Source organism: Lynx canadensis, chromosome C2 (assembly GCF_007474595.2).
Source record: "Lynx canadensis isolate LIC74 chromosome C2, mLynCan4.pri.v2, whole genome shotgun sequence".
Taxonomy (NCBI): Eukaryota; Metazoa; Chordata; class Mammalia; order Carnivora; family Felidae; genus Lynx; species Lynx canadensis.
This window is the reverse complement of record NC_044311.2, coordinates 90831781-90848514: the sequence shown is the minus strand read 5'-3', so window position 1 is coordinate 90848514 and position 16734 is coordinate 90831781. Positions and strand designations below refer to the sequence as shown.

The window sequence follows — 16734 nt, the reverse complement described above, 5'->3', positions numbered from 1 at the left end:
TTTTTGAACAATATGAGTATTTCTGATTGTAAAAATAGTACATTTATTTTTGAAAAATTAGAAAGTTACCCAAGTATAATGAAAGGAAGAACTACTCATAATTCTTTTACCTGGGATTCCTCTTTATATATCACCTGTCTGGAAAAAGACATGTTACACCTCCACAGAATCTGGAGCTTAGCACTTCCTATTGCTTGACATGGTATATCCCAGCAGAAAAGATAATGGAACTTTATTCCAACTCATGTGGAATAAAGGGGGTACCCATGTGTACCCCTCTCTAAAACCCCTCTCTATAACAAGCAAAGATATATATAAAGAAGAAGAATCTCTTAGATGGATTAGAGTGACCCTGAACCCAAACTGAAAAAAAAAAAAAAAAAACAACTCAGGGGGCAATGGACTAACTGAGAGGAAATTGATAGGTGAGGCAGTATCTAGAATACATAAAGAATTCTCTCAAATTATCAAGAAAAAGAAAGAACCTAGTAGCCAGCCAGGCAAAAGATTTCACAAAAAAGGAAACACAAAGGGCCCCTATATGTGTGAAAAGATGCTCATCTTCACTGGTAATCAGGGATATGAAAAATTACCCACCAGGTTGGCAAAAATTCATAAGCCTGACAATACCAAGTTTGTGGAAGGATATAGAGCAGGGGCTCCTGTATATATTCGTGACGGACGTAAAACTGGAACAACCACTCCTATAATTATATCTTGTAAAGAAATTCTTGCATGTGTGTATCAGGAGATATGTACAAGAAAGTTCACATTCTCATTCGTAACAGCAAAAAACTAGAAATGACTCAATTGCTCTTCAACAATGGAATATTATTATAGCAATAAAAAGGAGTGAACTTCAGCTATTCAGAAGAATCTCAAAAACGTATTTTGAAAGGTAAAAGTAAATTGAGCACTTACCATGTTCTAGGCATTGCTCTAAGTGCTTCACATAAATTATTTTGTTCACTCCTAACAACCCTACGGGATAGGGGAGGCTGCTATTAACAGCCCCTCTTACAAATGAGGAAACTTATTCAGAGTTATTAAGTAACTTGCCCATGGCTATAGGACTAGTAAGTGGTGGTCATGGAGCTAGTAGGTGTGGGCAGTCTGCCTCCCCAGGAGTGATCCCAGGTTAGTAGCAGTAATTAGCTTCTTTTACCCTTACATAACAGTTGGGTGGTACCAGGAACTATGAAATAGTACCAAGACAGACCTAGAAGTAAGAGAGGGAGGGTAGCTTCCTTTGAATAAAAATAAAATCCAATGTTTTAGACTAAAGAAGTGACAAGAGTTCTTAAATTGGAGGCATAGGAGCTTGTCTGTTTGTTTTTAACCCTTGTTCTGCCTGGGAGCTTATATTGCTTTTTAGGAGAAAATAGAAGTAATACATGGTGATATTTCATTTATTCATCACTACCAGAAAAAAAAGAATTGTTCTTCTGGGTAACTACTGGTTCAGATCACTAAGGGATACTCTTCTAGCACCAAAACACATTAGTTATTTATTAGCTAAATTATTTATTTAATTACTTAAATATTTCTAATGAAAACACATTTCCCTGCTTTTCTTGTTTAACTTTTCCTTGTTAACCTGAGATCATCACCATTAACCCATTTTAAATGTCAATTATTGTCCTGTGCTATCATAATTCTTTTATAGTTGCCCTCAAAAATTACTGACATAACTGGTAACCTCTGGCCCTACTATTCAGGCTAACAACATAGAGACATTTGTATGTTCCTTTTCCATATTATCCTCATCTAAGACTCCTAGCTACCTTTCCTAGATTCAGTGAAGTTCCCCATATATGCACTGCATTTATTTGCTTCTGTGGGTTTTCTTCACCTCTGGTGCCCAACCCCACCAGCTCTTGCCATTGAAAATCTGCCATCCTCAAAGCCTAACTTAGATCCACCTGTCCAAGAAGTCATTCTTGATCCCTTCCGGTCAGAAGGAATCTCTCCCTCCTCTGGGGCACCTGGGTTGTCTGTCCATCCTCTTGCTCATTATTCCATGGCCTTTATTTAATGCTTTGCATTTACAGAACATTTTTCATACATGATCTCCAATTATCCTCACAAAAGTCTGTCATTATCGTTTTACAGATAAATAAGCAGGTTCCTAAGAGGCACAGCCACAGACCACAGCTCTCCAGCACTGCTGGACCACAGCATATCCATAAGCAAACTCTTCTGTTAAAGGGTGTAAGCAAACCATTGTGACCCTACTGGGAAATAGCCTGAGAGTTTCTATTGCTGGTTGAATGTCTAGTGTTTTTAAGATTCATAGAATACTGTAGATTAATACTATTTCCAGAATACTGTAGATGTGTACTATTTCCGAAGTATACATCCTAGCTGTCAGGAGGCAATTCTAACTCCATCAACTCAAACTCCACTAAAGAAAAGGAGTTATGAGACAAAGTTAATCTTTCTCTAACACCAACCAGGGTTAGTTTAGTCCTGTGATCCCCAAACCTAGTTCAGCAGTAAAATTGACTAGGGGGCCATTGAAAAATATACATGCTTGGCCCAGACCCAGAGCTCCTGAATCAGAATCTACACAGTTGGGGCCTATACATATTTTTGTTTGTTTGTTTGTTTAAAGTTTCTGTTATGATCCCAGTGATTACCCAAGTTTGGGTAGCATCAGCTTAATCCATTTATTACTATTTGGTATTACCTAGATGTGTTTTCTAGAATGACTAATGAGTATCTCCATTTAGATGTAACCCCATTCAGAGCAGAAAGAGTAATTGGCTTCGTCATCTTATGAAGGGCAGAACTTTTTCTTAGGGAAAAAGTATAGACAGCTATCTATGAATGGACTACCCACACTGTGGATTACCCACTGTGGCTTAGCTTCTCTCTATTCATATCATGAGACTGGCCTGAGCAAAAATAGGATCATGATCAGATATAAAGCAGGTTGGTGTCCAAGCAGGAGCATAGTGAAATATATTTGGCTTATTTCTTCTTCTCCCTTCCATTAGTTCAGATGATAAAGAAGAGAATGAATTTCTGGTGGGTAGACTCTACTTCTAAGGCTGTGAATTTCGTACTCACCACTGTAATTATTGAAACCCCGTAGCCTGGACTTACTCTTTGCCATTTCAGCACTGAAAGCCTGTAAGAAGAAAAACAGGAGAGTCATAAGTGGGGCTTTCAGCCATTGTCATCAAAATCCCTCCGTCTACCTGCACATGCCACACCTGACCTCATCCACTCTGTCAATCCCCATTCCCACTGCCACAAATCTAAAGCAGCCTTTTGGTAAGTGCTAGAGAATAGCAATTCCAGCCCCAAATTATGCAGTACCACAATCTATTAGAGTATCTTGGGGAAACAAGAATAGAAAAACTGGAAAGAAAACCAAAAGCTGGTATATAAAAAAAAAAGAATGTGTATTCCAAGGAAAAATATAATCATTCATTCCACAAACATTCATGCTCTGCTTCTTGCATGTTAGACACTGAACTAAAGCTGTGGATGTGTCACTCAAGAAGAGAAACATAGGTAAATGTTCTTATAATTAACAAAACATAAATTCATTTAAAAAAGGTATATGCACACACGTCTGTAGACTGAATAGGTGATCAATTCTTGTAAAGTGCTTAAAACTCTACCTGGCACACAGTAAGCATTCAATGTATGTTAGCTCTTGTTGTAATTATTATTACATAATTCTATAGACAAAAATTTGTGTGTGTTACCATGCAGATCCTTTAACAGAGTGTCTTTTTTAAAAAACTAATCTCTGCAAGGGTTTGGAGCCACTACCCAGTGTCTTCCTTATCTAAAATTGATTCAATTGGCAGTAATTACTTCATTGGAAAGATGGTATATAATGAGGTAAAGACTAGATTTGGCTTTGCACCTGAACTTTAACAATGAAGTTTCTTAATCTGTAGGACATTTTCTTCATCAATTGTATTTGCAGCTGCTATATCCAGAGCAAAAAGCCCTCAGTCGTACCATATTTAGTACCTGGAGAGGTCATGACAGGGTATTTCTTTTGCATCCCTGTCCAAGGACTTGGAAATAAAACAAATGGGATAGCATTATCTGCTGATAAATATAACATCTGTCATGTGTAAAATGAATAAAAAACATCTCTCTCTAGAAGTCATTTTCAATACCAGGATGTGGGGCACCTGGGTGCCTCAGTTGGTTGAGCGTCTGACTCTCGGTATCAGCTCAGGTCATGATCCCAGGATCTTGGGATCAAGCCCCACGTCTAACTCTGCACTAAGCATGGAGCCTGCTTGAGTTTCTCTCCCTTTCTCTCTTTGCCCCTCTCCCCTGCTCTCTCTCTCTCTAAAGTTAAAAAAAAAAAGTAAGGATGTATTATAGGGTTAGAAACAACTAGGCAAGGCTTTTGAACTAAATGTGAAAGAAAATTGTTACTAAGTCAATGTCAATAACATAGAAAGTATGAATAACAAGCAGATGGTCTGCAAGTGGTTTGGAAAAGTGGACCCAGACAGCAGGAATCTGGCAGATTCAGGGCTGCAGCAACTGTCCATAGCACCTAACGTGAAGGATGTCAGCAGCATGTCCCTAGAGAAGGTATTCCTTACTCTGAGACATTGTGTCTGGTGCAAAGTAGATATGCTATAAATATTTGTTAAATAGCCAAAGGAACAATGATCCATCGACTTTTATAGATACTCTGTTCCATCCAGTAAACCTTATCATCATGAAATACCGGTAGATACGAGTATTTCAGTCAGCTTGGGAGTCATTTACTCACTGTCATTCATGAATTGGAAATTTCTTAAGTGTGTGAATGTAAGTCTCACTTTATTGGAAGTTTGGTATTGGTTGATCTTCTTGAGTCAGGTCAAGTCTAAATGTCTGACAAATCCATTCTCTGGAATGCAGGGACCTTGCCAAAGTAATGCCTCCTATAAGAAACTGTGTAAGTTGCTCTCTGCTCTTTCTGAAAACACACCCCTCATTGAAAGGCTTACTTAGGAATAAAATAGGTGCTTATCAGAAGGCCAGAGGTTTCTACATATGTGTATATACAAGTCATATTCCAACATGGTTATAATATTGACGAAAACCTGAAGGAATGATCAATGTTCAGGGTATAATATAAATTACTGTGTAAGATATTCCTCATTTGAGTCACAAAACTGAAAAATGTATCATCTCTCACGTTATTTTGTTGTTTTTTTTTTAACTTTTTAAATGTTTATTCATTTCCTGAGAGAAAAAGACAGAGTGCAAGCAGGGGAGGGGCAGAGAGAGAGGGAGACACAGAATCTGAAGTAGACTCCAGGCTCTGAGCTGTCAGCACAGAGCCCGATGCGGGGCTCAAACTCACAAACCACGAGATCATGACCTGAGCGGAAGTTGGTTGCTTAACCGACTGAGCCACCCAGGTGCCCCTCTCTGTGTTTTTGTTTAGTGGTTAAGAACATATAGGCTTTGCGGCGCCTGGGTGGCTCAGTCGGTTGAGCATCCGACTTCAGCTTGGGTCACGATCTCACTGTTCGTGAGTTCGAGCCCCGCGTCAGGCTCTGGGCTGATGGCTCGGAGCCTGGAGTCAGGCTCTGGGCTGATGGCTCGGAGCCTGGAGTCAGGCTCTGGGCTGATGGCTCGGAGCCTGGAGCCTGCTTCCGATTCTGTGTCTCCCTCTCTCTCTGCCCCTCCCCCATTCATGCTCTGTCTCTCTCTGTCTCAAAAATAAATAAACATTAAAAAAAATTTAAAAAAAAAAAAAAAAAGAACATATAGGCTTTGAGGTGAGACAGACCCAGGATGAAATCTTGGTTTGCCACTTGCCTAGCTGTGTGCCTATTAACCTCTTTGTATGTTTTCCCTTTTGTAAAATGGGGGTGACAATTGTGGCTTCATCACAGGATTGAGGAGAGGATAAAATGAGACAGCTTCTCCTTAGCATAATACCTGACTAATGCAATACATGGCAGCTATTTTTATTATTAATCCTTAGGAGAGCCCCGAATTTGTGGTTGACCTCTCTACTTCATTTGAACCGCCATGCACATTCTTGTTTGTGTATTGAAGAGAATGAACCTTCTTTTCTAGCTGCAGTTAATTCCCCTTGTAGGGCTATGATACTTAATGAGCAATTCAGGGATATGGCTGGGGCATTTATCTGGGCCCACTGATAGTGCTCTGCTTTTAGGGGGAATTTCATTTAAAAGACAGGATGATTCATTTTGCCTGGAAGGCAGGCTACTTGGCTGGGTATCTCTCCGCCACCTTGCAGGTCAGCTGTGGATGAGACACAGTGGTATACTAGGGCTGGCTGACATTGGCTCACAAGAGCTCACTGAACATCTCTTCCCAACTCCACCTTCAGTGAACTCACATTCAGAGCTTGAAGTCGGCAACGAATATCAGCAAATGCTACAAACCTCCCTGTGTCTAGTCAGGCAGCAAAAGAAATAAGAACATTTACATTTGTTCCAGGAAAGAGCAAGCTAGAATAAGAATAAGTTGGTTTTCTTGTAGGGAGAGATAAAATGGCAACCACCCACATGGAGACAGGCTGGGAGGTGGAAGAGTGAGCAGTCAGAGGACTAGTGTTCGGAGCCACTCTCCCTGCCAGAACTGAGCAAGGCCCTTTCTACCCAAAGCCCAGACGCACGCCTGGGAAGTTGCGCTAGCACTTGGATGTTGCTATTGGCAGAATCAAAAACATGTCTTGAAAACCTATTTTAAGTTTCTGTATCTTATTTCACTTCCTTTTTTATTCTTCCTTAACATCATGACACTCCCTTCTCAAAGTGCCAGCTAAGCGAAAATAAAGCACAGAGACGGCACTTTAAAGGCAGAACAGCACAGCACTATATACTAATTATGCTGACTATATCAGGGAACTTTTCACAGGTTAGAAACTCAGCTTAATCTGGCCACTCTAAAAACAAAAAGCTGAGCTGAAGTGAAAACAAAGGAAGCTGGACACACAGATCTCTGCACTCAGACACATGGACACACTCTCCTACACACACATCCCTCCCTTTTGCATCAGAACACAACCAACTTCCCTCTGAGGTCATCTACATAGAACTTAAGAAACAACAGATTGAATTTGGGGACAGTACCAAGGACATGGCAAAAGCTGCCAAATATATCTGTGCCGTGAAAGAATTTATAATCTAATTGGGGAAAAAAGATAGCAAACGAGTCATTTAATTTAGTATACAGTTCAGCATTCAGTGTGTCACAGCTCCTTACAGCTGATACAACAACAGCTGACCTTCATGAAGGGCTTATCTGTATGCCAAGTACCATTCTAAGTGTCTTATGTGTATACGCTCATTTAATGCTCACAACAGCTCCCTACGAGGGTAGTTATTATTCCCACTTTATTTTACTTTTTTTTTTTTCAAATAAGCTCTACGCCCAGTTCTACAGACTCAAACTCATGACCCCAAGATCAAGAGTCTCATGCTCTACCAACTAAGCCAGCCAGGTGCCCCTATTATCCCACTTTAAAGATAAGGAAATTGAGGCACAGAAAAGCAAATTAACTTGCCCAAAGAAGTTGATTGGAGAGAAGAAGATAGAATTTGTTTTAAATATGTTGGATTTAAGATGACAATCAGATAACCAAATGGAAATGAGAGAGGCTTAGGTGTACAGGTCTGAAGGTGACTCAGAAGACAGGACTTTGCAGAAGTTATGGTAGAAGTTGTAAGAATAAGAATACTTGTGTTCTTGTAGGGAGAGAGAAGAGAGAGGAGCAGAGGACCTCATACTAAAACTAGAAACTTACTTACCTTTAAGGAGCAGAGGGAAGAATAAATTCCAACAAAGGAAAAAGAGGGAAGTTAGGTAGCAGTGAAAAGATGGCTTCTATAATGACATTCTTTACTAGGTCAGAGGTGGGCAATTTACAAAAATTAAATTCACCAAGTTAGAATATCACCGTGTTGTACAGGTGCTTAGCTCATGTCTTCACAGGAGATACTAAACAGATGTTACTGAGTGAATGAATGAATGAACAAACTACAAGACATTTCTAAGATATTAACTTACATTATAGACCTCCAGTTCTTCTGGAAAGATCACAAACTTTACGGTTAATTGTTTTTTCAAATGGCATTTGGCAAACTTTAAAACTTCATTAAACATAATCTTAGCTGCTATATTCATCCATATACCAATGCTTCCAGTCCCAAGGGCAGGAAAGGAAATGGAAGTGTTATTTAATTCAAGGCATTTCTGCAAACATTCATTCACTGCCATTCCCAGTGTCTGTAGGAAAAACAGATCAGCCTTTGAGTCAAAATAAAATTTCACTTACCCCTTGATTCCCCCATATTTTACAATGCCAACCTCCCACTCTCCCTCAGGATCATGTCCATGCCTCCTCAGAGAGCAGGAAAGGCCCCACTCCATGGGGAACCCATTGCAGCCATAAGGTTAGATGATGATGAGATGATGAGAGGTTAGATGATGAGAAATAATTAAGGGTCTGTTTTATCCTCTTCAGGACATTTGGGCACCGTGATTTCTCCCAGTTAATGTAGCCTTGCCCATCTCCCCAGGTCAGGTCAGAGAGCCAAACATCAGTTTATCCCCACTTACCTGCCACTTCCAGGTCAAAACAAAGAGCTCTTGGAAGTTTAATAAAGGAGACAGAGGGTAAAAGAAGCAAGCAGCTTTATCCAGAGTCTTTAAGATATGTCCTAATGTCCTATGTGATTTCTCCTCAAGAAGTGCTAATATATTGGGCACATTTAAACTTTCCATCAACGTTTCAACATCCAGACTGAATACAAGTACAGGAAGGTTGTCTGTGGAAGAGCCTCAGAAAACTGAGGGGTAGAGAGTGACTGGAGAACCAGTTTGGGTTTAGAGGGCTCTTAGTCAAAGGACCAGAAATGGTGACAAAATAAAGTCAGAGAAGGGAACTGTTTGCCTTTCTCCACATCTGAGGGGGTACCCCCTACTCTTTAAATTTTATTTATTTATTTATTTATTTATTTATTTATTTATTTAGAGAGCAGGGGAGGGGCAGAGAGAGAGATGGAGAGAAAGAATACCAAGCAGGTTCCACACTATCAGCACAGAGCCCAATGTGGGGTTCAAACCTACAAACCATGAGATCATGACCTGGGCTGAAATCAAGAGTTGGATGCTCTGGGGTGCCTGGGTGGCTCAGTCAGTTGAGCGTCGGACTTGGGCTCAGATCATGATCTCGCAGTTCGTGAGTCCAGCCCTGCACTGGGCTCTGTGCTGACAGCTCAGAGCCTAGAGCCTGCTTCGGATTCTGTGTCTCCCTCTCTCTGTCCATTCCCTGCTCATACTCTGTCTCCCTCTGTCTCTCAAAAATGAATAAATGTTAAAAAAAAATTTTTTTTAATTAAAAAAAAAAAGAGTTGGATGCTCAACCAATTGAGCCACCCAGGCACCCCATCCCCCTACTCTTTAATGTGTACATTGTATGTGCCTCAGGTGAAGAGCTGGCCAGAAAGCCAATCTCTCTCTACCACATGCATAGGTGGGAAGATACCTTAGGTAATAGATTTACCTGGAATAATGCTGGAAGGGAAATCCCAGATCCTTCTGGCATTTAACAGATGGAGGGAAATATGGAGAGGCTGAATTCCAGGCCCTCTTAGGAAAAGGCCGACAGGGTCATGGTGTGGTGAGGTGAGTGGGTGTGTAGACTGAGGGAGCCCTGCTCTTTCCATGTCTCTTTGCTCACTTACAATCTAGACATGGGTTATGTAATATTTTAAATTAAACTTCTTTTCTTTTAATTTTTTTAATGTTTATTTATTTTTGAGAGAGACAGAGACAGAGAGACAGAGCATGAGCAGGGGAGGGGCAGAGACAGAAGGAGACACAGAATCCAAAGCAGGCTCCAGGCTCTGAGCTGTCAGCACAGAGTCCAAGGTGGGGCCCGAACCCACGAACCGTGAGATCATGACCTGAGCCAAAGTCGGATGCTTAACCAACTGAGCCACCCGGGCGTCCCTTAAACTTCTTAAGATAACTTGTGACAACACCTTTTCCATATTTCAGGGTGGTAGAGAATGAGGACTATCCCACTTAACAACGTTTCATAAATGTAATGACATGATGGAAATCCAGAAAGACTACACAGACTATGGAACTATGTAAAGAGAAACTTATTTTGCACTTACTGTTGTCAGTTTGGAGTATCTTAAATGCCATAACACATGGTATACATATTGACAGGACAATTTAAATCCTTTTGTGATCAGTACCAACTGAGACTCTTGAGGTATCTCAGTAATTTTTTGGTTAAATTCCAATTCTATTTCTTCTCCTGCTTGTTGTAGAATTGATGTCGACACAGGTCCGAACTTAAGACCATACAGTGGATTTACAGAATTAACAATTACATCTGTCTGAAAAGAAAAAAAAATGGACAGGAATCTTTGTTAAATTACTCTTTCTTAAATCTTTATTTTGCTGAGGAGCTTTTAAAAATACTGTTGAAGACCCTAAATTCACAAAATATCATTTGACAGTAGATAGAAACTCTTAAGTCCAAAGAATGACCATTTGATTGCCATGAGTCCATTTGTCCAATTCAGAAATTAGGTAAAATGTATAAATGATACAATTTTTATTGCAAACATCTGTCAGCTCCTTGCTGCCTTATACCCCCTATATTCCAAGATTCTAAGCATCTCCTGCGATTTGTTTTAACCTTTATCAAGAAATGGTTTCATTCCCTGCCCCATTTTACTATTTTTGTGTGAATTCTGTTTTGTTTTACAGAGAGTGGAAATAAAATTTCTCAGCAAATTTCTACCTCCTGATGTTTTTATTTATATTTTTTAAATTTTTTTAATGTTTATTTATTTGAGAGAGACAGAGTGTGAGTAAGGGAGGGGCAGAGAGAGAGAGGGAGACACAGAATCTGAAGCAGGCTCCAGGCTAGCAGCAAAGCTGGAACTCACAAACCTGTGACATCATAATTTAAACCCAAATTGGCCACTTAACTGACTGAGCCACCCAGACGCCCCCTGATGTTTTTATTTTTAAGGTAAGCAGTACATGGTTAAAGAAAGTACAAATGAGTTGAAAAAAGTCTTCAGTGGAACTAGGCCTCCCTCGTGCTGGGTTCCCTGGATGCCTCACTCACCCACCTGTCCTACAGGCAACTGCTCTTACCAGTTCTTTGTCTGTCCTTTCAGCAATGAGCTGCACATACACATGGGCTGTATTTTCAGTAAAATCACCTCCTAGGCAGTCCTGAGAGCTGTGTGACAGGGGGTGGTGGCCTTATTTCCCCTCATGCTCAAATCCTCCTAAATCATCCTGACGGCTTTGGCCCCCTTTGCAGGCAACCCAGGTACTTTTCATGGATGTTAATGAATGCTTCGCTTTGAAAGTGCGATCGGAATTTCCAATCTGGGGGCACTGGCACCCTTTAAAAATTTTATAGTTCTTGGGGCGCTTCGGTGGCTCAGTCAGTTAAGCGTCTGACTTTGGCTCAGGTCATGATCTCACAGCTTGTGGGTTCGAGCCCCAAGTTAGGCTCTGTGCTGACAGCTCAGAGCCTAGAGCCTGCTTCGGATTCTGTGTCTCCCTCTCTCTCTCTCTGCCCCTCCCCAACTCATACTCTGTCTCTCTCTTTCAAAAAATAAATAAAACATTAAAAAAATTTTTTTTTAATTTTAAGGTCCTTAATGGTGCTGGCAGTAAGTAAATAAAATAAAATTTTACTTTTATAAAAATAAAAGTAAACTGAAAGGGGTAAGTTATTCAACTAGGATATCTCCACTTTAATTTAAAAAAAGTTTTTTTTAATGTTTATTTATTTGTGAAAGACAGAGAGACAGACAGAGTGTGAGCAGGGGAGAGGCAGAGAGCAAGGGAGACACAGAATCCGAAGCAGACTCCAGGCTCCCAGCTGTCAGCACAGAGCCTGACATAGGGCTTGAACTCATGAACCATGAGATCATGACCTGAGCTGAAGTCAAACGCTTAACCGACTGAGCCACCCAGGCGCCCCTCCACTTTAATTTTAAAGTGGCATATTAATGGGGCACCTGGGTGGCTCAGTCGGTTAGGCATGTGACTCTCAGTTCCGGTTCAGGTCATGATCTCACCGTTTCGTGAGTTCAAGCCCTGCATCAGGCTCTGCATGATAATCGGAGCCTGCTTGGGTTTCTCTCTCTCTCTCCCCCTCATGCTCTCTGCCCCTCCCCTGCTCACACTGTCTCTGTCTCTCTCAAAATAAATAAACTTAAAAAATTTTTTTAAGTGGCATATTTTTTTTTATTTTTTTTTCAACGTTTTTATTTATTTTTTTGGGGGGGGGGCAGAGAGAGACAGAGCATGAACAGGGGAGGGGCAGAGAGAGAGGGAGACACAGAATCGGAAACAGGCTCCAGGCTCTGAGCCATCAGCCCAGAGCCTGACGCGGGGCTCGAGCTCACGGACCGCGAGATCGTGACCTGGCTGAAGTCGGACGCTTAACCGACTGCGCCACCCAGGCGCCCCTTTAAGTGGCATATTAATGACTTACTGAATAAATGTTTCATCTTGTGGGGTGGGTCCCCTCAGTCTTCTTCTCTAATTGTCTTGCTGGCGATTTGGGGTATTTTCTCACTTATGATTAAGTCTATTTGATTGTGGCCATAGGAGAAACTTAAGTGTGACATCACTGGTCAGAAATAAAAAGAATATAGCCTTATATTCTTTCTCTTCCTCTTCCCTGCTGCCCCTTAACTTTTTCATCAATAATTTGCTGAACACCTAGATGCATGCATGCATGCCCAGACTGGGCCCTGGGGCCACAGAGATGAACAAGTCATGATCCCCATCCTTAAGGTGCTCTGCCCAACAGGGGAGCTTCACTAACCCAGAAATATCCAGGTTCATGGTTACCCTGATTCTCTCTCCTCCTTGCCAGGGCCCTCACTTTTGTGCCCAATGAGCCCTGGCTAAATGCTAAGTTACCCTCTGTATTCTCCACAACCCCTGACACAGAGCAGTATACTAAGTATACAACTTACAGCTTCACCCAGATCTCCTGACTGGTCCTGACCAGTCCTGACTTGTCTAGTCCATTATTTTCAGTCTGTCAACCACTTCTGTGTCTCTCTGATCAAGTCATTCTAAGCAGCCAGGCTGCCACTCTCATCAGTTCATACCCATCATAACTTGAGATCAAATTCAAAACCCATGTCTCCTGAAGTAATCTTTCTTGGTCTACTACATTCTTGTCACAAATTTACATACTCTTAAATACTGCGAATTTATTTTGTATTAAGACTTTTTTGTTTTTTTTTTTAATTTTTTTTTCAATGTTTATTTATTTTTGGGACAGAGAGAGACAGAGCATGAACGGGGGAGGGGCAGAGAGAGAGGGAGACACAAATCGGAAACAGGCTCCAGGCTCCGAGCCATCAGCCCAGAGCCTGACGCGGGGCTCTAACCCATGGACCGCGAGATCGTGACCTGGCTGAAGTCGGACGCTTAACCGACTGCGCCACCCAGGCGCCCCAAGACTTTTTTGTTTAATAGTGATAGGTTGCTTCAGAAATGTTCAGATGGTTTGTTTCCCCAATGGGATTTTTAAAATAGAGAATTTTTTTCTTAGATAAAAAGAGGATAATAGGGGTGCCTGGGTGACTCAGTCTGTTAAGCATCTGACTCTCGATATGCGTTCAGGTCCTGATCTCACGGTCGTGAGATTGACCCCCACATCAGGCTCTGTGCTAAGTGTGGAGCCTGCTTATGATTCTCTCTCTCCCTCTCTCTCTGCCCCTTCCCCACTCACACTCTCTCCCCCTCAAAATAAATAAATAAACATTTTTTAAAAGTATAATAGATTTCGGGGCGCCTGGGTGGCGCAGTCGGTTAAGCGTCCGACATCAGCCAGGTCACGATCTCGCGGTCCGTGAGTTCGAGCCCCGCGTCGGGCTCTGGGCTGATGGCCCAGAGCCTGGAGCCTGTTTCCGATTCTGTGTCTCCCTCTCTCTCTGCCCCTCCCCCGTTCATGCTCTGTCTCTCTCTGTCCCAAAAAAAAAAAAAAAAAAAAAGTATAATAGATTTCAAGTTCCTTGGAATCAAAGATTGTTCTATTTCCTCATGCTACCTAAGAATAATGACAATAATAATCATAGTTATCATGTGCCAAGCTCTATTCTAAACATTTTATGTGTATTGATTCATGCTCTAAGATATAAGTGCTATGATTATTCTCATTTTACAGGTGAGGAGACCCAGGGCCAAAAGATAAATGAACTCGATTCAGATCACCCAGTTAGCAAATGGCACAGCTGGCATTCAAATCCAGAGGGACTGTCTTTGAAGTTCATACTCTTAGCCTTAACAAGATGCTTTCTAAACAGCATCTGAAATAGTATGTATTAAGAAAAATACCTGAGTGGTTCATTTGGTTAAGTGTCCAACTCTCAATTTGGGCTTAGGCCATGAACTCATAGCCCATGAATTTGAGCCCAAGTCAGGCTCCACACTGACAGTGCAGAGGCTGCTCAGGATTCTCTCTCTCACTCTCTCTGCCCCTCTCCCATTTGTCCTCCCCATACCTGCCTGTCTCTCTCTCAAACTAAGTAAACAAACATTAAAAAAAAATACTTGGTAGGTAATCAGGGATCTCCTTTGGCAGGGCAAGAGATCAGAAACAAAGACTTACCTCCTGCTGTTCAATGTAGCCCTGGACAATCTGGAGAGTCAAATTGTTTACAATAATCGTGTTGACAGGTGGGGTGGCTTCTTGATTCACCCGGGATCCTGGCTTGTTCACCCCTAGGATTACTTCTGAAGCATTTTTAAAGGCAACAACAGTAGGGTACTCATTGCTTACCAGGTGAATTTCTTTCAAATTACCAGCCAGTTGCTTCCTTTGGAAATAAAAACTGATAGTTTCCACAATGGTCTGTGTACACAAGTCCAGAGGGAACTGGAAAATCCCAGAGCTCAGGGCTGGAATCGCTACTGTCTCAACGTCTGACTCGGTAAGGGTGACATAATTCAGAATATTTCTAATGGCCTTCTGCAGCTTACAGATACATCTCTGACGATCTTTTGCCACCCACCGGGGCCCAACAGCATGGATAATTAACTTGCAGGGAAGCCTCCCTGCTCTTGTGATAACTATGTTACCAGTTGGTATTTTACCAAATCTGGAAATAAACCTTCGGCTCTCCTCTTGGATTTCAGGGCCTCCAGCATTCACCAGGGCCTGGGCCAGGCCTCCCGCGTGAATAAGTTCTTCATTGGCTGCGTTCACCACAGCATCAACAGTGTGTCTGGTGAGGTCATCCCTCCAAACAGATAACTCCAACCCAGGAATGAGCATTTGTCTGAAGACTTGCAGAGACTCACTGTTACCTTCTGGGGATGGAGAGATGAGGGTACAGATACAGTCAAATTTATTCTGAAGGACTTCACACAGCTGACTCTCATTATTTTTTAAAATTGTGAAGGCATTGTGATCAATGGGAATTTGCCAACCATAGCCTTCTTCAAGAGTGGCAGTCTCTGGAAAAGGAGAGAAAATAAAAAATAAATGAGCAAGGGTTCCTTTGCAAAGGATGTAATTCCATTTCACACCAGGACACTGAGCTTCCCACGTGCAAAAGAGATGAACTTCCTCTCGCCCCCTTCCTGGTTCTCCTTTTCAACCAGACATGTAACTAGGCCACGGATATACAAGAGTTGTTCATGAGAGGTCACCTATAAAGTGCTTAGTTTTGTGTCTGGCACACAGTAAGTACTCAGTAAATGGTATGTTACAGTGATGGTGGTGAGAAAACTATGTGTATGGGGACTCCCGAATTCTTAAAATCTATGTAAATACGGTGATTCTGGGAACCCATGCTTAAGGCCTATGTATGGGAAAGGACCTAATTATGAGTCAAATATATATGGAGGCTTTATTCCTAACTTGTTTGCTTTTGTCAGTGTCTCAGTTTGGGTTCTTTTAAAGCAGGCTCTGAAATAAGGATTTGAGTGTAAGTTTATTCGGGAGGTGACCCTAGAAAACACCAGGGGTGGGTGAGGATGAAGAGGGCGGAGTGAAAAGGAAGTAAGACCTGCAAGGAAGGAAATGAATACAGGGTGTGTTACAAAGCAAATGAAGTTTCACTTCACTAGGGGGCAGTGCAGATCAGGTGTCTCAGTTCTACCACCAGAGGGGTAAAACCTGATATTTATTCAACTTCCATCAGTCACCGGTTGAGAATGCTTCTGTGGGGGCACGGTCCAGCAAGTGTGTGGAGCACTGATAGTGCTACAGTAAATGATTCTTCATCATACTCTACTTTCATGGCACAATTCTGGTGGAATTAAACCTAAGAAGTATTTTTATTGTATGTGGCAGATAAGATGTGCTGCTCGGACCCCCCCTCCCCCAAACTTCAATGCAGTTATGAAGGGAGGAATAGGGTAAGGTAACAGCTTCCAGTTGTTAGTCGTCCCTCAGGGTCCATGTCAGCTTTCCAGCCAAGGTCACAGCATCCTCAGGGTGGCACCCATCAACGGCTGAGCCCGGTCATTCACGTTCAACATAGGGCTTCTGTAATGGGTACTTTCAGGCTGGCAGAGCTCTGCCAGGTTTTCATCATAGTCTCCACCACCCAGTCTGGTTTCTTTTCTTTTCCTTTCACAATAAACCTTGTGTACCCCTAACTCCATCTCAGTCTCTGCTTCCTGGAGAAACCAACCTGTGACACTGTATTTCATGAAGCCTAAGCCATCATTATCACATGCCACTGAGAGAGGAAACAACGA

At 41.8% G+C, this 16734-nt stretch overlaps 1 protein-coding gene across 3 annotated transcripts in view; it reads right to left on the bottom strand.

Moving 5' to 3' along the window:
- PARP9 (poly(ADP-ribose) polymerase family member 9) overlaps positions 1-16734 on the bottom strand; it is a 36241-nt gene that overhangs the window by 14001 nt on the left and 5506 nt on the right. For all 3 annotated transcript variants that reach the window (XM_030330393.1, XM_030330394.2, XM_030330395.1), the window contains 4 exons: positions 14636-15483; positions 10140-10367; positions 8023-8241; positions 3073-3133 (listed from right to left, as the gene is read on the bottom strand). In XM_030330393.1, the coding sequence (XP_030186253.1) occupies positions 3073-3133; positions 8023-8241; positions 10140-10367; positions 14636-15483 (1356 nt within the window). The remainder of the gene's footprint in view (positions 1-3072; positions 3134-8022; positions 8242-10139; positions 10368-14635; positions 15484-16734) is intronic.